At 42.5% G+C, this 22,219-nt stretch overlaps 1 protein-coding gene across 4 annotated transcripts; it reads right to left on the reverse strand.

The window, feature by feature from the left end:
• Positions 1-1,009: 1,009 nt before the first annotated feature.
• Positions 1,010-22,191, reverse strand: tmem131l (transmembrane 131 like). 4 transcript variants are annotated; one of them, XM_068321738.1, is made up of 34 exons: positions 22,034-22,191; positions 21,277-21,350; positions 18,109-18,152; positions 14,011-14,082; positions 11,627-11,750; positions 11,239-11,355; positions 10,431-10,535; positions 9,611-9,688; positions 8,780-8,933; positions 8,113-8,171; positions 7,936-8,041; positions 7,722-7,824; positions 7,382-7,526; positions 7,103-7,273; positions 6,954-7,020; positions 6,748-6,871; positions 6,518-6,587; positions 6,323-6,432; positions 6,099-6,168; positions 5,850-5,983; positions 5,623-5,765; positions 5,343-5,529; positions 5,050-5,235; positions 4,819-4,968; positions 4,168-4,720; positions 3,975-4,087; positions 3,473-3,642; positions 3,187-3,393; positions 3,007-3,085; positions 2,633-2,745; positions 2,425-2,557; positions 2,235-2,305; positions 1,990-2,123; positions 1,010-1,574 (listed from the first exon to the last, which is right to left on the reverse strand). In XM_068321738.1, exons 1-34 carry the CDS (start codon positions 22,164-22,166, stop codon positions 1,266-1,268), a joined length of 4,608 nt encoding a protein of 1,535 aa, XP_068177839.1. In that variant the 5' UTR covers positions 22,167-22,191; the 3' UTR covers positions 1,010-1,265. The 4 variants fall into 4 exon arrangements, with proteins under 4 accessions (XP_068177839.1, XP_068177838.1, XP_068177837.1 ...); XM_068321737.1 differs by having other exon boundaries at positions 3,187-3,396; XM_068321736.1 differs by having other exon boundaries at positions 6,954-7,023.
• Positions 22,192-22,219: the final 28 nt, after the last annotated feature.

A 22,219-nucleotide genomic window follows, 5' to 3' on the forward strand; every position in this document is an offset into this window, starting at 1 on the left:
GGGGGGGGACACAAATCAGAAACCTGACAGATTCATAAATAGTTTGAGTAGAAATATGTCATAAATGAACTACACTGTGAAACATTCACAAAATGCTATGTGATCTTTTACTGTCTTTCTTCTTTATTCAAATGTTTCTTGAATAAAGTGTAATGCAAACGGATATTTGAATAATGTATGTGTGTGTAACCACACAACACACACAGTTATTACTGAAGTCGTGTCAATATTGTTGTTCTATGTACTTGAAGGATCTGTGATCGTGATGCCCTCTTGTGGACATAGTGGGTAACTACAAAAATATTGAAATAAACTTAGACAATGTTAGATTGTCAATAGCTTCCGGTTTGTGACTATAACAATAATTTTAATCGACGGAAATAACGCGTGTTTTGAGTTTTGAACTGCCAGGCAGTAGAATATGTCCTAGAACTTTAGTCATGGTGATTGGATTTGTTGTTAGAGGGTGCCTGCTATGTTCTATGGCCGCCAGAGGGTGGCAGCAGAGCACCACAGTACGGAGTTAGGATGAGCTGGATGTGATTTACTAATGAATGACATTATTATGTGCCCATAATGTTATTGTAATTTAACATGAACCACTATACGATCAGTGTGATCGTCACCGTGAACTTACAGAGAGAAGCTGGCATACTGTGTTGTGGTTGGAGCCAGTTTCCAAATTAACACTCAATTTATTCCTATCCAGCCAAATTATTTGCCTACCGTGAGAAGGTGCAGCTGCTTCTGGCTGTGCTTCAGTTGAAGCCGGCAGCTTCGCTTCTCCGGGTGGATTGCACAAAATCGCCACACACTCGGATTTCAAGCGACGCACAACTGACTCGATATTTGCAGAGCTCTGGAAACCAAGAGTCTAAAACCTGGGATCAAGAGTGAGGCCAACGAAAAGACGCTTGTGGTCTCTATCCCACAGAACTTTGACACTAGCCAAGAATTTAAGGGAAACCGCAAAAGACCCAAAAAGAAAGAACAGAATTCAAGAAACTAGTTTGGTCAAGTACAAAACCTTTTTTTTTAATTTTCTATGATCAAAACTGCAAAACATCTAGAAAAATATACAACAAATACTTAATCTTTCACAACATTTAACATTTGAAAATGGGAACATAAAAGAAGGAATATTCACATTTCCCCAAATAATGATAAAAGAACATTCACTTTTGTTTCCTTTCTTTTACATATCGATATTTTATGTTTGCACTTTTTATTTTGTGAAGGTCTGCCGTTTTATTTTTTTTTTCGTTTCAAACGTCTCCACAGTAGCCGGAGTCGTTGGAGAGTTGGGAGTTGGAGCTGCGGTTGGAGGATGAGTTCCATATGTCCAGGTTCATGTGTGGGCCGAACGGATTGAAGCTGGAGTACTGGATGGGCGCGCACCTCCCTTCTGGCTCTCGGCTGAAGGGGGAATGAGGTGGGGTGATGGGGGAGACGGGGGACATCGGGGCGGACCGCTCAGGCTGGAAGTGGCTTTGGTAGGGCTCGCTCTGAGGCGTCCAGATGGATCCGAACAGGCTGGACATGGGGGACAGGCTGCGGGTACCGGAGAAGTATGGCTGCCGGGGGGGAAGAGACAGATGTCATGTTAGCTGGGAAGCTACTATTCCTGACCTACTGCGGCGGCTGATGATCCGTCCAAACCGTCTGAGATGAAAAGTAAAGATGCAAAATCCTCCCAATAAGCAAAGAAATACCACCATAAATTGAACATTATAATAAAAACACCATCTATCAGCAACTTCAGAAAAGAAATACAAAATAATTTAAAAGAAAACTGCTTCAGATTTTGTTTTGTTTTTTTAAATTTAGCGTTTCCTCATTTCACTGAAACACGACGCAACTTTCACCAACACGAGTCAAAGTCATGATTCCTCCAACAAAAATAATTGATCACTGGATATTGATGTGACAACCTAGCGGTTATGCCCTAGCCGAAGCGTTCTGGGTTTGATTTAGCGGCGAGCTCGTCACCTTGCTGCCCACGCAGGCCGCCGTGTCCCAGGTTAAGGGCGATTCCTGAGGCTGTTCCTCGCTCCAGCTGGTCTGGCTGCAGTGAGCGTTCTGACCCTCCTGACTGGGAAATCCACCGGGAAACGTTCCGTTACCTGCGACACGAGGAGAACCGAACCGACGTGAACTTCATCACACACACAAGAGATGATTTGTGCTTGGGGTGCAGAGGGTTAACGGCGGATAGATGTGTGGGAAAGCCGTACCTGTGTAGTTAGCTTCCTCACAGTAGGTGTAGGGACTGTTGCACTGGCTGTTGGCACTGTTCCAAGCAAACCTGCCGGGAAACAAGAGATTAAGATTGGATTTGATTTGGATCAGATGTAAAAACTTTTCAGGTCAGATATTTTTTGCGGCCTGCTGAGGACCGCTGCTAAAGAGATTAGCATTAGCTACCCGTTGTACAACGCGGTGGTCGCTGGCTGAGGTATGTAGGGCAGGGCTTCTGTCGTGTTGTATCTGAACTCATTGGTGAGCGGGATGGATGGAGCGGACCACGTCTCTTCGGGTAAATACTGACCCGTCACGTCTGACAAGAACACAAAACAACCTTAGATTTAAACGCACGGGGCTCGGACACGGGTCGCTTTCACCATTTACGTACTCTGAACGTCTTTGTCTATGTTTCTGTCCACTCCTGCAGCCACAGCAGCAAAACTCGGGGCGAAGCAGGACACAGCGGGGTCTGGGCTTTGGCACTGGTCTTTCTGGTACAAGCTGAGGTAGAAGGCGGAAGTTTAAAAGACAAAAGGTCACAATATTGAAAATATTGATGAAAGAATAAAGTTGTAATAAAGATTCTCATCAGTGGGGTGTTCATTCTGCAAAACAGAGTTCTCTTCTTCGTGTTTTAATAATTATAATCCAGTCTAAATGAACTTCAAACAGTCTTCAATCACATCTGATAGAAACACAAATTTCCATTTGATTTATGGATGATTCGGTTCTTGTGTGTGTCTGTGGTTGCGTTTCGAGTACCTTAACGCCTTGTAGTTTGTGTTCATGGTCTGGTAGCAGTCTCTCTCTACTGGGTAGACGCCGTACTGCATGGCTTCCCCTTAAAACCAGAAAAAAGTGTGGAGATGGTTCAGCTGCATTCTCCCTGTGAATAGTTCTGTTTTTTTCCCCCAGATGATCTCGTGCGCCAGCGTTCTTTACTTTTTCTCGATGAGGTAGTGCAGGTGTGTGCTCGGCCGCTGGGGTCCCGGTCTCCCTCCATGCTGCTGGTGCTGCTCCAGCTGCCCCAGCTCCCCCTGCTGGTCCTGACGCTTCCCGACGAGCTGCCGGAATCCGATCCCGACTCGCACACGCCAGCGCCGCGGCGCTCCGTGGTGCACTTACGTCGAGTGCGAGCAGGACACACACCTGCTGGAGGCCAACGATAACAATAAGGTTAAAGTTCCAGTCTTGGGTTGGTGAAGCGAAGCCGTGACTGGGTGCCCACCGTTCTGTTTGAGGGGGCTCTCAGCACCCGGTGCAGGCTTTGGGGCTTCTGATTTGGTGCCGTTGCAGCAGCGGTTCCGGTTTCGAGCTCCGGTGACGTTACGGTCGCCTGTTTTCCAATCGGGTTCTTTCTCCCTTTCTGGCATCACGACCACGTTGTGCTCAGGAGCACTGGGGGAGAAATAAGACAAACGGTTTAAAACGGTCTTTTAAACCGTTGTATAATCGAGAACAGCTCAACTAAATGACATTTACCTCAATTTAATTTCATTATGTGTTATTTTTATGTCCCAAAATTACTTCTGGTCGTCTTAAGGAATAGTACTTTTGTATTTAGTGCAGTAATGACATTTAAATGACTTCAAAGGACGCTTATAGATTGAAATTTAATCTATAATGATTTAGGGACAATTCAATTTATGAACAACCTCTCAGAACCAATTGTGTTTGTAGGTTGAGGACTACCTAAGATAAACTACTGATAAAACTACCTCAACACCTACCTGGAAACAGTATCTGTCTTCCTGCGGCTCCTCTTTCCCCTGTTATTTCCTGAAGCTGCTCCAGGTTCTGCACTCTGTGCTTTCTTTTTCTGGCCTTTCCCGTCTTCTATCAACTGGAAACAGAAACAAAACGCGGTTTGCATCCATCTTTGCCATTTAAAACATCCGATAATGGAATAGACACCACCTTTACCTCCATTTCTGAACAGTCCCTTTTGTCGGCGTCGACCTTCTGGGTGTAGTGCTCCATGCAGCTCTTCTCTACGGGGCTGCAGACCAACAGGCCCGGTCTGGGTCCTGGACTCAGCGTGACGTTATCGGGGAAGGCAGAGGGTATTTCCATGGGAAACATAACTGCTGCTGGCACTCCCTCCTCTATACAGCCGTGGGCGTCGTCTTTAAAGCATGCAGATGAGTTCTTATCCAGCTCGCTGATGAAGGCCGGTTCGTTATTGTTGCAAACGTCGGGGTCAGACATCAGGGGATGCTCCGGCGCCAGGTCCTCGTTCTCTTCATCCAGCGTGGCAGCGCCGGCGGCTGCCGTGGACAGGTTGGATTTGTATTTGGTGTAATAAAGCGAAACCTTGTGTTTCTTCTGCGTTTGGGACGGGGCGACCGAGGAGCTTTTCTTGGAGGTTTGAGGGCGTGGGCCGGGGCTGTTGGCCAGGGCTGGAGAGCCACGCCCCTTACCTTTGTCTGAGGTATGACACGTGTCCACGTAGCTTTTACAGCTGCCTTTTGTTTTACTGCAAAAGAGACACAAAAATAAATATTTAGTACTTCAACAGAAGAAAAACATCCATGTTGTGTTTGTCTTGGTGTAAACAGTAGAGTCTCGACATACGTTACTCCATTGGGCGTGATGTTATTGACGGGGCCGTTGTCCCGCGACAGGGCAGCGTTGTGATTGCTCCTGATGCTGGGGGAGGAGAACTCATTCAGGATATACTGTGCCTGATGGAAGGCCATTAGACACACGCCGAAGAGGGAGAAGCTGGAACACAAACACATCGTCAGTCAGAACACTGTCAAAAAGGTTTCACCTCCAACATGCGTGTGATTTTATGGTACTGACCAGGTGAAGATGAGGGTGATCACCCAGAAGGTTTCCTCCCAGGTGGGGCCGGGAACCACTTGGGCACACAGAGGCAACATGTGGTGGGGCAGCGTGACATTGAGGGTGAAAGGAAAAGACGTGCCGCGTGACGTCACCAGGGAGAGGTCCCGGATCACCCAGGAGGAAGTGAAATCCGGGGTGAAGCTGAGGACGCAGACGGGAAGAGATGAGAGACGAGGACGAGACGGGAACAGAAATATAAAGAGGTCAGACAACAACGATCCGATAGAAGAAACCAAAAGTCCACTTACGCGATGGTGATCTCAGAAGAGGAGTTGTGATCGAGGCTGAAGGGGCGACACTGAAGGACCTCAAAGCCAAACCCCTGACATTTATATCCGTTAATGTTCATGGACATGACTGTCAGAGGAAGCTCTCCGGCGTTCTCCACCTTGAAACTCTTTCTGATGGCGAAGAGCGGCTTGTTGGTGCGCAGCCCTACGGGCGAAAAGCAGCCACGTTCAGCCTGATCTCTCCTTTAACTTCATTATTCAACAGCTGCGCAGTGACAGTAAGTTTAGTCCATCTCACCATCACGACACTCCATCAGAGTGGACTGAGGAACATTGAAGCGCAGAGAGGCTCCCGGGCCGGGAAGCTTGCCTCCGACTCTCAGGAGCTCTTTGGCCCCGTGGCCCCGAACCGTCTTCATGTCAAACACCGTCAGGTTGTTCCTGAAGCAAAAATAAAACCCAAAACGCCATGACTGGCAGAACAAACGAGACAGAAAACAGTCCTTTTCTACAAAGAATCAGTACCTGATGATGAGGATGGTGGTGGTGGGCGTGTGATCGGAAGGAGTAAAGACCACCGCCACTTCTCTGGCCTCCCAGGGCTGCAGCAGGAGACGCAGGACGCCCTCCCGTCTCATGTCCTCCAGGTTGTCACCCACCTGCATCGGCAGCAAACACAGTGCTGTGGTTTTATTTTAATGATTCAATAACTCTGAGAACTAAACCGTTAAGACTGACGCAATTTTATTTCCCTGGGATGTTTTCAGGATTTACCTTTGGAGGAGAGGCCAAAAGAGAAAACTCTGTAGTGTTGATGCTGAGAGAAAGTGGGCTGATATTAAACCTACCATTTAAAAAAAAGAAGAACAATTTAAGGAATCAGCTGCTGGGATGAGCTGAGATAATATTGTACAATCCTATAAAAAAAGGAAATGAACACCAAACCTCTGTAGTTGATTTTATTTTGTAAAATCAAATGTACACTCTAGACAGCTCACCATTTGGTTAGGAGGTCCAGGGCCTCCAGGGGGGCAGGGTACAGGGAGAGGATACGAATCTCGACAGAAACCACTGAAGGGGAGGGATTTTTGAGTGTGAACGTCTTCACCTGTAACAAAAAAAAAAGTGTCATACACACATATGGTGTACATATGTGGACCTTCTTTAGTGAAAAGTCCTCGTGTGGTGCCGACCTTGCTCTCATTGACGGGTGTGGCACCAAAGTCCAGAGGCAGTGACGTCTCTACGGGGAGTCTGGGCCACCTAAGAAGACGACAGGATTGATATGGAATGATAATCCACAGGTAAAGGCATGGAAATAACAGATTTATACTGAACCACTTGCTCCTATATGTGTATATTCAACAGTTGATTCTGATTGTAACTCTAGTGCAATGATGGCTTATAAAACAATGAGGCCGACCTGCAAGGCAGCTTGTCTTTGTGGCTCTGCCAACGAGTGCAGAGCTCAGCAGCAAGTTTGCTGTCAACAGGCCAGGATGAGGTGAAGAAGTCTGGGAGGAGCGAGCGCTGCCATTCTGATCGGCCTGTTGGGACGTCGCAGAAAAAAATTACAAGAATGAACAAGAACATCAGCTGTTTATTAAGAACTCAAGTACGATAACTCACCTGTTTCAGACAAACCGAGTGGGCAAGGTCTCCCGCACTCGCGTTCTGCCTCAAAAACCACATCCCCCTGCTGACGGAAGCATCGTTTGTTACCACATACCACAGATACCCAACCCGACACAAACTGGATGCTAAAACTGGTATTTTACCTTAAAAGGAGTCGACTGGAAGTAAAGAGGAATGGGTATGGTTGAGCCAAGGCTGGTGTCTAGACTCAGAGTGGACATCCGGTCGACAGGCAGAGTCCTGCTGAGCAGCCGGAGGGAAAGGATACGCCAGCAACCCCAGGGAACGGTCAGCGGGGCCCTGAAGTTCATCACCTGACAGACGGGGGGCAGCAGAGATCACCATTACTCAGAAAGCACTTTGCATACTAAAAGGAGGTTTGCTGGAATCATTTCTGCTCCCTGTCGTTATGTAAGGAATACCTTCATTGCTCTCTGCAACGTCCGTGACAGGCCGACGTTTGTCACAGTGAGGGGCAGGAGGAGGGAGTTGGTCATCCACAGATCCACGGTGTCGGCATCTCTCTGCTTCACCTGGAACAGGTGGAACAAATCCTCCTCCGTGTCTCTACAGAAGGCAAGAACAATAGGACACCACAATGTTCAGTCAGCCAGCATCACATATTGATGAAAAATTTAGGAGCTACAATAAATGTTATGTCTCTATGACCAACTATGTGGACTTCCAGGTGCAAGCCACCAACACAAAGCCTAAAATATTTTTAATTTAGCCTTAGGCTAATGTGAAATCGTAAATCTTTACCTTTGGGTGACATGTAGTCGAAGGAAGCTGTGGGTGCTTTTATTTTCTAGAATATTTAAAGTGACATGATTAATGCACCTCCTTCCGTGACCTGGTAACGAACCTGAAAGAAGAAACGCTGCTATTATTGACGAAATACTGACAACACATTTGGATTAAACGTTGCCGCGCCCAGTCGATTAGGGACAACGTGATTTCACTGGAATATTTTTACCTCTGCAGGCAAGAGCTGCCACTTCAGTGAAGTTTTTTGCTTCTGGTCTCAGGAGAATCTGATTGAATTCCAGGCTGGCCTCCACTTTGGTTAGCACCTGCATGTTCTGGGGATGGAAATCATCCAGTCAAAGTCTAGAAAACATCAGTTCCCATTATGTGGCAAAAGAAATCTTACTTTGACGTAGAGTTTCTTGGCTCCAGAATTTAACATATAAACTCCTATTTTTTGCTCCCCTGTTGAAAAAAATTAGACAAGTAAATACACATATTAATACATTAAAGACGGACTAACTGATTATTGATACATGTACAAAATTGCACATTTTCTGCTATAAAAATCTCTCCTTAATATGTTATTACGAAAACTAATTGAAGTTTCCTTCTGCTGTCGACAGAAGTAGCAAAAACATTGTGACACGATTTCTTGAAATGCAGATTTGGTTTGCTGATGATTTTCTAGTTATTGCAAACAAATGCAAATGCAGAAGAGAAACATGGAGCGGATTAAATTAGACTTCTGCTTTGTTTGTGCTACTCAAGAGACGCATAGCAGGAAAAGTAGAACTGCTGTCTGGGGATGAGCAAGTGCACCGTTAGCTGAATCTAGCAGGACTATAAATACCATTGTTTCCCTTTATCATAAAGGGTTTTTTTTTCCTCTAGACTTAAGAGACATTTAAATCTATCATTAGCTTCAACATTTTAAGCTCTTCTCATCGATAGCTACCCGGTAATTATAGCAAGTGAAGAAGAATATGCTTCCCTTTGTACTATGAAGCATTTCTAAGGCGGGATATGTGTGTATGGCGCCATTAAGTGGACACTGGCTCAGACAAACCCACCTACTGAAGCCTGTCCGGCGGCGGGGGCCAACAGCAGCACCATGATATGCTCGATGACGTAGGGCTTGAGCTTGTCCAGATCGGCGAGCCTGTCACTGCGCGCTGACAGGTTGATCTGCATGCTGAGGTGCTCCTCGCTCTGGAGACACGACCCCTAGGCCACGACAGGAAAGACGCAGCGGTCACGCACCAATCAGGAGAAGCACCAGGACGACAGTTAAGAAGTTCAGTCAACAGGAAAACACGTTGTTTTCTCGCCATGATTAAATATGCATGGGAGGAATGGATGGACAGAAATACGACCCTAGAACCCTGCAGACCCCACCCCCTCTAGGTTTAACACCCGCTGGCACTGACAGATCAGTGCTGGGAGGGGGCAAACCTCTCTGGCCTTACCTCACAGGGTGAATCAGCAGTTGACAGCCTGCAGACAGCTCACGGATTACAAAATGCACCTTAACTTAAAAAATCAGCCATATATTCTAGTAACAAGTGCAGTTTGAAAGGAATTATTGACTGGGGCTTAACACCTGAACTAGACCACTTTGAATTCTTTCTTATCCTTAGATTTTTTATATGTTTATTCTGTTTCTGATCTTTAGAATTTTCTCTTATTCCATTCTGCACAAACAAATGGAAAATAGCAACAAAGCTGAACGGTGTCAAAGGACCGTGAGACCTCCACGGCACAAACTCTTTACAGGAACACAGGAGACGTCCCCGAGGAGGAGTTACAACGAATTTTCCATCGTTTTGCAATTAGTTGACTTCCTTTTTATCTAAAACTCATTTCTAATTCACATTTCATGATATCTGTAAGTAAATACGTACCTTAGGATCACTGGACAAACTCTTCGGTAAGCTGCACTCCAGGAGTAAACCCAGGATTGTGACATTGGTAGCATCTTCCTGTAGCAGACAGTTTGAAAAGGGAACGTGATCAGGGGTTTAAAAATAAAGTTTGAAGAGGAAGATGGACAATCAGTGGATACCAAAACGACACACTGACTGAAAATTAGTGAAATTGAAACACTTAAAAATTTGGAGTAGCTGTTACAGCCATTTCACAAGTCCATCTGATGACGCAGTGCACTGCACAGAGCGTGATTGTGTTGCACATAATGTTCACTATATGCTGAAACATTGGGAGCTTGCAGAAAGGATCAAAAACCCCTTTCAGCACGAGCAGAGATGAAGTCTCTCTTGGCTAAGCTGATATTTTGTAACAGCCGCTCCACTTCCTGTTGCGGAGGCGAGAACTTCCATCACCGCTTCTGGCGCACTGAATGTGGTGCTTAACTTGTAAAACCATTCAGGGATTCGCTGTTTATTCTTGATTTGTTTGAAATAAGTAGCATGCAATAAAAAAGAAAAGGACGAGCAAAATTGGCATCATTTCAAAGTGTTTGTTCTTATACCCTGAGAGGAGAATTCACACATCCTCCATGCTGACTGCACACATTCACAATTATTCTAATCGTTTCACGACAACAGCAGGTTCTCATTGTGTATCACTCTCTTTATGCATGCAGCAGTCTGTTTATCCACGCTGGCAGAAAAGGGGAAATCAGCTGTCTGCAATGAGCAACCGTTACTCACTGCAATACTATGCATGACCTGCACAAAGCAACACACACATTTAAGTACATACCTGAGTTTGGGTCAGTTTAATGCTTTGGATGTGAGGGAATATTAGCAGCCTATCCTTTTTTTGGACAGACTTTAATGAACCCTGGTGAGCCCCGACACCAAACACCTGGAAAAGAAACCATTACCGGTTACAAAAACGATTTTAAACACACCAGACGCAGACGCAGGAGTATTGTCTTTATAGAGTGTGATATGAACGTCTGTAGCACTTAGAAAGTAAAGATGTTTGAGTCCAAGCTGTAAGTGAGAAACGCTGGTGGACGTTTAAAGTCAGAGAGTAAAAACTCACAATTTTAAACACAGAACAGTATTTATAGGTAATTTAATTTTTAATTGGTTTGGCATCGTGTGGCTTCTCAGCTAAATTTTGACTCAAAATGTTCAGTCTTATTTTAACTTCTCCCCACAAACATGAAAAAAAACTTAAAGTGAAATATGAAAGACCTAATTACTCCTAAATAATCAAGAAAACACAGGGCAGATAATCTCTTTAGTGGAAACGTGGCACATGAGGGTGGAAAAATGACACACAGAAAGATCGGAGCGCAAAGCTCAGAGGATGCGGTCGTTTGAAGCACGCTAACACACATTTCCAGACCCTCATTGTATTACATCCAACAAAGAGGTAACATTCTTACAGACTGTTTGGTAGCAACATTACTCCACAAGGTCTTAACAGCCATTGCCATCTTTATCCTGGGCTGAGAAACATCTATTTGTATTTTTTTCACTACGGGACGGGAGCTGCTAGATACAATATTTCACCATTATTAGAATAAAACCTGTTAAGACAGCAAAATGGAACTGACCTGGTATGACAACAGCCCATGGGATGATGTGTTTATAAATAATGTGTTTTCTACACTGCCCTCCTCAGATGGGAGGAAAATTAGTTTAAAAGATGCCTTCCCTTTAGGTTGGATCACCTAGAAGAGAGAGAAGACACCATGAATCACTTCACATAGTTCCTGAAAATCATTCCCAGGGTGCATAAAAGTATATATGTACAGAGAAAACTGTAAATACTGCCCTGTTTCGTGATTTTCTACTTAACTAGCTAGACTATAAATGTTCTATAGATGCAGCATGAAGGGAATTATAACCATAACTTTTGTTAGGTGTTGCAGCAACAGAACTAAATCCACTTGATTCCTTTATATTGTGCCGTAAAATGTTTACAAACACACACACACTTACTCTTCTGTGAAAGAAAGGTATGTAAAAATGTCTGCTGGATGTAAACATTGACAGCAGTGTCACAGGAACTTCCTGGCTGGGGTTGTGTATATATATGGTTTCAGCTCTTGCCAGCCCCAGTGGCCTGGAAATAAAACACAGAACAGCGTCAGAACTGAGGGGGTGCCTCTCAACAGAACCTATAACCTGGTTCTTTCCATAAAACCATAAAAACACCCAACAAAATGGTTGCATTCCTTCTTTTATACTGCACCCTCCGGTTGATCTGTAAGCCACAATTAATATTCACATGAGGAAAATAACCTTTCTTATTTTTATCAATATCAAATGTTAGATTAACCTTTATTCCACCGTAGGTGTTGGTGTTTACTCAGTTAGCGATTAGCCTGGTAATTCATTCAGTCATGGGACTCACTGAATAACCAGTGTTTTACATGCTGTTGATATAGTATTTATCAGATGGAAATCATTTACCTCAGTCAACAGATAACGCGTATGAGCTCTGGATGTTTCATCATACAAAGCAAAAGCTACTAGGAAATCAGGAAGCTTTTAAAACGACTTCTGTCACACCCTCATTATTACTTCTCTGGGTTTGTCCATTTCAGCCACCGAGGACGTGGAAGTGTGGAGGGAGCTTCATTAACGTATGGGCGACTGGGCCGCAATGACAGCGGGTGAAATTACTAGTAGACTCATTCTTAAGACATATTTATTTATGCAATTATATTATTACTACATGTAATTATAGGTGTCTTCTTTTTGGGCACGCAGAAAGCAGAAACGACAACAGCAACATCTATACAATGTTATGTAATACAATCACACAACCCCACAATGTCAACCCTCTGGTTTATTGGTCAGCGTTAGGGGTGTCGCTTCACAGGTTATGCTGTAGTCTATTAAATTGTCGAGTTGTTACTGGTATTACTGGGATTTACACACATATCTGAAGCATTATTTCCTGGAAGTGGAATATGCTAGACTTGATATGCTTCAAAGAATAAAACTCTAAAGTTTCGCGAACACCGTTTTCACACGGCGTCGGCTGAGAATCAACACGGTCAATTTTTGGAATATATAAGAACAAATTCCAAGTAGTAGTTAGAAGAACTGGTATTTCCAGTCTCTGGAGATCAAGTGTTGTCTACACGGTCCCCTTAACATCTGCAATAACTGAAGTCATGTGATCAGAATTAGAATAGAGCATGATCTGACAAAATAACCTTTAAAATAGGTAGTTAGACGTGTACATGAATGTGGTAAGCTATAACTGAAGTGTTCCGAAGCTCGACTCTGTTGCAAATATTTCTGTGCATGTGCAAGACGGAAGTGTGCTGCGCTTAAACAGAAGAAGACACATGGAATCTGGTTGAGGAGCAACCCTGATATAATTACGCTCGTCAATGCTGCTCTCTATGAGCACGAGGAAGCCCAGGAACACAAAGGTAGTGTTTTACTGCTTTAATTGCTAATAGTTTGATGACCTAAGTGTTGATAGCAAAATGAAAAGAACACATTCTGATTTAGAAGAGCTCAACCTCGCTATGACATCGGGTTGAATAAAACAATTGCTAACAGAACCATATGTGTTTTTACATTCTATAACATATCATTACTTTGTCAACTATTTCCACTTTCAGCCAAGCTTCTGCTGAAACACTCTCCACTTCCCGTTTGTCTGTAAGAGTTGGACTTTCTTCACTTTCTTCTCAAGCAAATGAACTTCATGCTCAGGAGAACTCAGATCAGGACATAAAGTGGTCAAATTAAACATTTTACTTTTACTTTCCTGCCCTTTAACCCATTTAAATGCGCAATATTGACATTGGGGTTTAGCCCGATATGTACAAATACATTTTTAGACAAGGGCAGAAAGGGTCATCCTGAACAAACAAATTACAGACTACTGAAAAAATGAAATGAAAAATCAACACCAGCATAGCAGGCAGCCACACATGCTTTTGTTTGCAATGCCCAATGTTATAAAGAAATGCTTTAAACATGTATCTAATGCGAGTTAATGCCTGTTTCCTGGTTCCAAACAGCTCAAGTGCTTCAACAGGAGCAGCACCGACAATCTCACCACAGCATCACATCTGATATCGCTGCTGCTAACAGGGTGGTTTCCAGCCCTTGTGACCGCTGAAGGGCTCCTCGCGTTAAACATTCTTCCCTCGCTATGACATCGTCGTCTTATTTTAAGTCAGGTTAAATTAAGTAAGCCGAAGACAGAGCGATGGTGAAATGAAGTGCATTGTGTCACTGCGTGTGGAAAAAAAAAAGAAAAAAAAAAAGAGTTGCATTTATTGCAGTGTGAAGTGAATAACATCTGTGCTTGTTAAGGCACGTCGAATTAAAGCTGAAATGAGAGCAGGACTTACTGTGTCCCGAAATCCAGTGCCGGGGGCTGAAAATGCAAGGGCCTCCCATTGTCCCGGGTATATGGAGAGGAGCTGGAGGAAGAAAACCACATGGAAAAAAACCCAACATAAAACCAATGCACAGAGCTCGAATCTCTTCACATTCAGCAAACCCATAAATATGGAGAGGAAAATGATAAGTATGTGTTTTACTAACACCTTAGGCGAGAACATTGTGCTGTCTTCCCAACTAAGTGTGTCAAAGCTAACGGGTCGAAACTGTTGCTGCCCTGGGACACTTCAAAAACCGCTCACGTCTCTGCTTAAAAAAAGGGACGAGTGATTCCATCATGGAAACTGGTCGATAGAGAGGGAAGACGTGTACAAGAGGTCATGTGTCAGAATTTAAAACTTTCGCATATGAGAATAACTTCAGCTAGCAGCTAGATGGGCATATGAAGTATTTCCATCACAGTCAATCTCACACACGGATCTTTATAAAATCAAACATCACAAAAATATGACAGAACAACAGACAAAGTTGTTGTAATATCAAAGCCAGGGCTGGAAACGGATCTGATGCAGCTTAATAGTGCAGTATTAGCAAATATCGATGAACTGATCCAATGGCACATGATTAATTTATTAGAAACTGGACCCTAGAGTTTCCCAGCAGCTTGTCATACATTTCTAAGCAACTAAACAAATTGTCCACTGCACAAATGGAAATTCTAATATTACACTGTAATTGTGTTTTTTAAGAATTATGCACGACTTTTAAACACACAAAAGTTTTCATTTAAATTAGCTTTAAAAAGCTGGGTGCCAAAATAAACCACACACCATAAAAACTACCAAATAAGGCAGCTGCCATCAAACTAAAAACAAGCATGAAATACTTTTTCCTGCTATGGGCGCACTTCACTGAAAAAGACAGAGGAGTTACTTGATGGCAGGATGTTAGATTAAAGTTGTTTTGGTAGAATTTGTATGCAACCCACCAAAAAAAACAATTTTTTTCAAGTACAATTTCGAGTACAATTTGATAAAGTGAACTACCAATTTTGGTGGTTTGTTTTTCAGAGGAAAGTTAAAAAGAAAAGCAAAACCTTTGCTGGTTGCATTTTATTTTCATTCATTTCTGCACATGTAGTTTTTCAACCTGCGATGCCACTTGGGCCAATCATCTATGCAGTGGACCCAATTAGCCCAATGTGGTCAGTTGGAAGGGAAACAGAAATGAAAAGAGGTCTAAGCTGAGATAACAGAAATCAAAAGAGCACAAAGCCTGGCAACTACGACGCATCTTCCCTCCACTGAGGTTCATCAACTGTTTGCTCTGCAAACCAACAGGTGCAACATAGGTCTGCTCAGTCATCAGACAAAACCACAGCTTACTAAACGTTAACTCAACTGGTACCCCCAATTTAGAAATGTAATTTCAGAGTAAAGAGTTACCATAAGCCAATAGGTGAAGTGTGTCAGGCAGTTTGAGAACACACTTCTGACAGCATCTAGATCCTGGTGTCGCTGCAAGAACGCAATGTAAAAGTCGCTAATAAAAGGATGTCAAGCACCATTGAAGCCTGTTTATTTACATCTTTACATTTTGTTATATTGGAGACAAAACCTGTTGCACAAAAAAACAGACCCACTGAAAACACAAAACACTCCTTTTGTCACATCGCCTTTCCTCCCCAGGCGAGTCTTAAGACACGGTTACATGTCAACACTGAGTGTCGTGTTTGTTTGCCATCAAAATAGACTTTATTTTGAATTTACCTAAGATGACACTACTGTTGAACAGATGACGTTATTTGTAGACCTAAACTGCAGCCTAGAAATTTTACCTTTTACTATTCACACACACCTGCTGCTCCAAACAGCATTAGTTATTCATTTACATGCTCTTGTAGACCCAACAGTCACACTACGTTGTGGTTTAACTGTAAAAGTATCCGTATATTTTCATTTTCTGTCGCTGCAGGTTTAGCTCATAACACATGCAACATTTTTTGTATAGAGAACAAAAAAAAAAAGAAAAAAAAAGGTGGGAGTGAGTTGGACCTTAAACGAAGTTCACTTTCCCCTCTGTTACGCAACAATCCCCTTTCCCTTTATGCAGTTCAGTTTGTTAATTCATAACTTGTTAATCACTATAACTTTGAACGGTGTTGGAGCGGAAAAGCCTCATATGTGTGGGTAGGCACAACAGGGGTTGAACATGAAGGTGAAGTAAGGAAAATGGATATACATCTAGCACTGTTGTAAGTGTAACTTCTGCAGCTTCAAGATCATATACAGTAGCTGCAGACTGCAGCAGTAAAAGATATTTATGTACGTGTAACAGCGACTATTTACAACGTGTATAAGCTGATTAATGCATGTTAAAATATAAATTTAGGAAACGCACTGCGATCTTTGTTTTCATGTAGTATCGGGTTCCTGCATATATTTTTTTAAAAGGACGAGGAGACAATTTAACTTCTATTAGCAGCTTAGCGTTTACAGCGCTCTCAGTTAAACAGCTGCTGCCCTGAAAGGAAAACGTCGTCTCACAACATGCGTACTGCTGAGCCACAGTCAAAGGGCTCTGTCCACTGCAACAGCACAGAAATAACAAGTTATGTTTGGTGCTATTTGATCCCCTGGATCTAAGTCAAATAAAGTCAATGCTAGTTAGCAATGACCTCAGTCGTGCCCCCGGGGAGAGGTTATGATCACTGCAGGGTTTAGGTCAACTGGTTTTCACAGGTGTTCGTGGAAACAAAAGCAACACTGAAATCACTAACACATGATCCCGTACTATTTGTGCTACTGTATGAACACTCTTCTCCAATGAGGAATGAGAACGAAGAAATGACTGCGTTGACTTTTCATGTCACTAAAATGACGACGGGAGCAAAGACATGTTCTTGTTAGACTTGACTTCACGATTAGATATCATTAACCTTTGTATCTGCAGACTGCTGTGCTCTTTAGGCTGGAAGAGAGAGTGATGGCAGGCCTGCCGAGTGCCTGATAACCCAGACGCGAGAAAGCCTGAGAGGCATAACTCTGGAGGTCTGCAGGTCAACCGGCACGAACCGACGAGAAGGCCCGCACATAAAAATAGCAATATTCCCACACTGTTCAGCACCAGTTGGCAGCACGTAAACCCGATGAACTTTTCATCAAGAATGGAAGGCTGTCACTTCAAAGCTGCACTCAATTTTATTTTCATTAAAAAAGCCAGGCTTGAATAAGCCAGAGGGATAAAACCCTATGTCAGTCACACAAAAATGACTTAAACCGGTTAAGGTATATGAAGGGTTGGACTCGCCTCTGGAAAAACAAACAAGAAGCAGCATGACGACAAGCATGTCATTTTGACTTTGGGACAAGCTGTTCCTTTTTAAAAACTATGAAATTAATGTAAAGCAGAAAAAAGATGTCCCTGCATCTGTGCTCTTACTAAAACAACACATATTGTCACATCGAGATGCAAACATGTGTTTTCCACAGGATTTTCTGCAGGAACAAAAACAGCTGGGAAAGACAGAACTCTCCTCCTTTTTCTTTCAAGGAGTTCTAAAATTAGTCAGGAATTTGGTTCTGAGCCTCTGTAACACACGCCCCCGAACTCTCTCTCCGTCACACACCCCCTTACTCACCAACATAAACAACACCGCCTGCATACAGACGAGCACTTCTAGAAGCCTTTGGTCCGGCTACACCGAAAACCAGACGACCTCATTTGTCTGTGTGTATACAAAAAAAAAAAAGCATGCAACTTGTTTTTCCGTTGTTCACGAACCAAACCCGAACCACAGCGCGGCTTAAAGCCTGCGTCTTACTGTATAATTCCAGTCTCCACGTAAATGGGATTTCAGAGCATTTTGGTGACTGTGTGGCTCAACGTATTCCCAACAGGTGGAAACTTTTCATTAAACTCGTAGGGATGTTGTATTCTAATACTCACTGAATTTACATGTGATAAATGTCTGTTGTCGAATGATGTCTGTGCCTTAACATCTGGGGTTTGTGATTGTAATGAATAGGTAATACATCATAAAATGTGGAGGGGGGGGGGGGCAGATGAGTTTCAGTTTTCCACAGAAGATGAATAGAAATTGGTACCTGTCTTCCAGCGGAAGCCCATCTTTTCGTCGTTCCTTCTCCATCTGGAAAAATAACAGAAAACAAACACTTTGGTCAAAGGAACAAATGATTTGTTTGATTCACGTGGCAGCCTAGAAAGAACGGTGTCAGGAGGCTCGGCCTACTGCCAAACAGGCTTTTGGCAACGCTGATGAGGTTCATAAAAATAAAAAAGGACTGATGTACATTCATGAACATTCAAATGCGATAATAAATTCTATTACGCATCTGTGTTTTATTTCTTTAAATGTAAAAGGTTTTATTTTACATGAAATTTTATTTCACTGTAAATAAAACAGCATATCCAAGCAGAAACCTGGAACAGCCTTGGGAAACTAAAACTGGCATTACATCTTTTCCACCCTGGGATAGACAGCAGGCAGCGACTCCTGCCAGCACTGGCAGAGTTCACTGTGGTTCTAAGAATAAAAAAAATATAAATCCAATTTTATGTTTTCATGCTCTGCATTCAGAATTTCTGAATGAGTAAAGCCCCTCTGAAGGTTAGAGACTATACAGTAATTTCTGCATTTTTATTTCGTACACATAATATTGATATGGGAGTTATTCACAACTACTTTTGTCTAGTTGCATGCAGAATCTTCTTGATTGTTTCCTTTACTATATAATAAAATAGATTTTAATCCCACTTTTTTGCTCTAATATTAATTCCATTCAGAGTTCAGAGCATCCTTCCAGAAATTCCAATCAGTAGGATAAATTGAAGAAACTTGAAAATGTCTGGAAATCAAGTTATGATAAAATATGGGCACACTTCATGTAACCACTTAACCAGATTCAAATTTAAATTCATTCTGCTTGAGGAGAAAATGGACGAGCAGGACACTTAGTTGGACTCTAAATTGTGTCATTTGGATGAAACCCCAGTGCATTATAAATGGTGTGTAACCTTTATACAGTTTTATTATGTCTGCAAAATGAAGTTTGGATTGACAATCACTTGAGGAAATCTAGTCACGGACAAAAGGACATTTAAAAATACACATGCGAGCAGCGGTGCTTGGAAATCATAAACAGTCAACATGCAAACAGGGTGTACATGTCCCTGAATGTGTCAACCTAAACATGATAAAAACTATGAGACAGCAGTTTGGATCCAGGAACACTCAAATACACTGCCGTAGGTTATGTGCATGGCCTACAGAGATAAGCTTTGGTCTCTTCAAACACAGAACATACAGTTTCCATAGGAACAATCTGGAGCCACATAATACCTCATGTTCAAACAGCACCAATACAGGGCATAATGTTAGATCTCTCTGAAAAACTGCTAAAAGTCCTGATCTGTCTGATGTTGTACTCTCTCACTTTCCCTATCCAATCCAATTTGAATAAGTACGAAGTTCAACATGCACCTTGAAGAACGTAGAGCTGACATCTTTAGAGTTGCAATATCACCTGCTCTATTGATCATTACTGTTCAATTATGTCATGTCTTTTCTAAACGAGGAGGAACCGCCTTTTAAATGTCTATCCAGGTAAAGCAACAAATCAAAGACCAGGACTGGTTTAACCTGCAGTAACTTTGAAGCCTGGCATGTATATGCCTTAAGCAAGAAAAACAAAATTATTCCCGCTGACTCGGCACAGTGATGATGACATTCTGTTGCTTCTGCAGCAGGTGAGCCATTAAAGTGCAAGGAATATCCAAAAGTAGAGCAGCACAATTTGTAAATTGCATTTTAGGGTTTGCAGGTTTTTTAGATTAGTGACAGGATTTTAACCATTTATGACAGGATCTGTTTACACAACGCAAGACAAAAAAGAAGAGTTGACAGAAACAGAAATCTGAACCAATCCAACAAATCGCAGTTCGCTGTAAGCAGCGTAAAATGAAAATAGAGTCAACTAAAACAGATTAACTTTTGTCAGACTAACAGTTGACAGATTAAAAAGAGCTGGGAGCTGAAGATTGCAGCAATTACAAGCTCTATGCACAGAACATCCGCTATCTGAGTCTGACTGCTGATTTGATTTGAATTATGAATCAAGACACTCCTGCATCACATCTTCAAAGTATCCACAGTGTCATACAGCGCTCTACTTAACCTGCAGACCACCGGTGATACAGAAGAAAGACACCCATGTCACGCTCTATTTCACATAGCTCATGTAACTGAGACAGCCACTGCATTCACCACTGCCTATCTAAACACGACACCTAACAATGTCAACAATTCAGCCATCTGCCCATTGGTCTGCAAGGTAGGGATGAGTGGAAAGGACATGACCAATTACTGACACATGTCCTCTTTCTCCCATTTCTTTAAACAGAACCATATCATCATTTCTTTTTTTAATCTAATAATGTTTTAAAATTATTGTAAATGCCTTCCTGTTCTCTCAGGGTGGGAATGTCGATTACTGATTGTATGAATTTTTTTTTTAAAAACTTTGCAAAAAGGCCAAACATTTGTCTTTGAAAATGTACTTCATTTACTTGAGAAGAGCTCAGGTGGAATTCATACCATTGTTCTTACTAATCACCAAGGCAGCAAAACTGTCAGTGGTTCCAAACACATTAACAAAGGCCTGCAGCAAGTGCCACACCCCCCTCAGGTAACATGACAGTCAGCTGATGACCTCATGATATTTTCTGTAAACATTTAGCTGCTATTTTTATTGTTCTTGCATATGATTTTATTTTCTACAGGAAAAGTAAAATTGAAATCCTGGACAGGTAGCACAACATTTAAAAAAAACCCCCACAGATGCATGAAATACCTGCAAACATGTAATCATGCTACCTTGTTCTAAGCCCGCTTTATGTGTGTACTAATGGTTTAACTTCACAACGTTAATGACGTAGAAAAAAAAAGAAAACGAGGAGACACATGGCAGGTGACCAGCAGATCTGGTTTCATTTCATGTTTAACTATGAACACTATTCACTAAACCACTATATTTACACAGAATGCACACAGCGTTTTGTACAGTACATGTTTGTCATCTCAACAAAATACTGAACAGAACTCAGCCATTTTTAGCTGAACAACGGGGATGCACAAACCACACACGTGCTAATGCATCCGGCTGCAAGTGTAGGCTGTTGTTAGATGATCGTTTAATACATTTTCAATCCTACTGAATGCAAATATTAGTGAAGGAGAAATAAACTGTGATTACCTGCAGTGGGACTAACGGGTCTGCATCCTCCGGTTGCCAGACCTCGACCACGCTGGTGGACATCTGACTCAGAGCTTCGAGGGAACAAGAAAATAACAAGAGATGGAAGGAAATCGATCAGGATCAACAACACAACCGACTGGAAACGTAGCATAGATATTTAAAAATACAAATTTCCAATCTGTTGCATCATTACTGGTTATTACAAATGAATAATCTGACGGGCCGATGATGATGATACCATAAAGTGCAGAATTTGGCAAACCGACAAAGGCTGTTTGCTAGCTGCTTGATTAGCAAGAAAGTTAGCTTCGTGGCTAACGAACTTGGGGAAACATCTCTCCTTACACTGCAGTAAACACTGCAGTGTAGTTAACTATCAAAAGGGAATTTACGATATTTCAGAACTTTATTACGGTGGTAAAAGTAATAATAATAACCTAATTTTAATGTTTTGATAGCGCTACTGCTTGGAAGTTGTCGTTTCGTTCAAGCAGGAGGGCAGGGAACAGGGAGCTAGCACGAACCAGCGGGATGACAAAACATTGACTTACGCTTCAGTTCGTAAAAAATAAACAATATTCATATTTCGCGACATTAATTTTTTTCACCAATTACGATTTTAAACGCAGTTTAGACCATTTCGCTTAACTCTCACTTACAAATATAACGTTTCTTGTCTAGCACTCTTGCTAACTTCATTTTTTTTCTTCACATTTTTTGCTATGGTCACGCTCACGTAAAGGTGTCTACAAACCTTGCAGTTGTGCCCCTCCGTGCTGCACGCACGGTAAAAGTAATTGTAGTATTCCTAGTAGTATATTGATCCACGTTTTCCTGTGACAGTGGCTGCCTTGTTGGAAGTCCCGTAGCTCCGCCATGCTGCCCATCAGCTAGCAGCCTACCTAATGTCTCTCGTTAGTCTTTCTTTCTCATCGAGCAG

Source organism: Antennarius striatus, chromosome 8 (assembly GCF_040054535.1).
Source record: "Antennarius striatus isolate MH-2024 chromosome 8, ASM4005453v1, whole genome shotgun sequence".
Taxonomy (NCBI): domain Eukaryota; kingdom Metazoa; phylum Chordata; class Actinopteri; order Lophiiformes; family Antennariidae; genus Antennarius; species Antennarius striatus.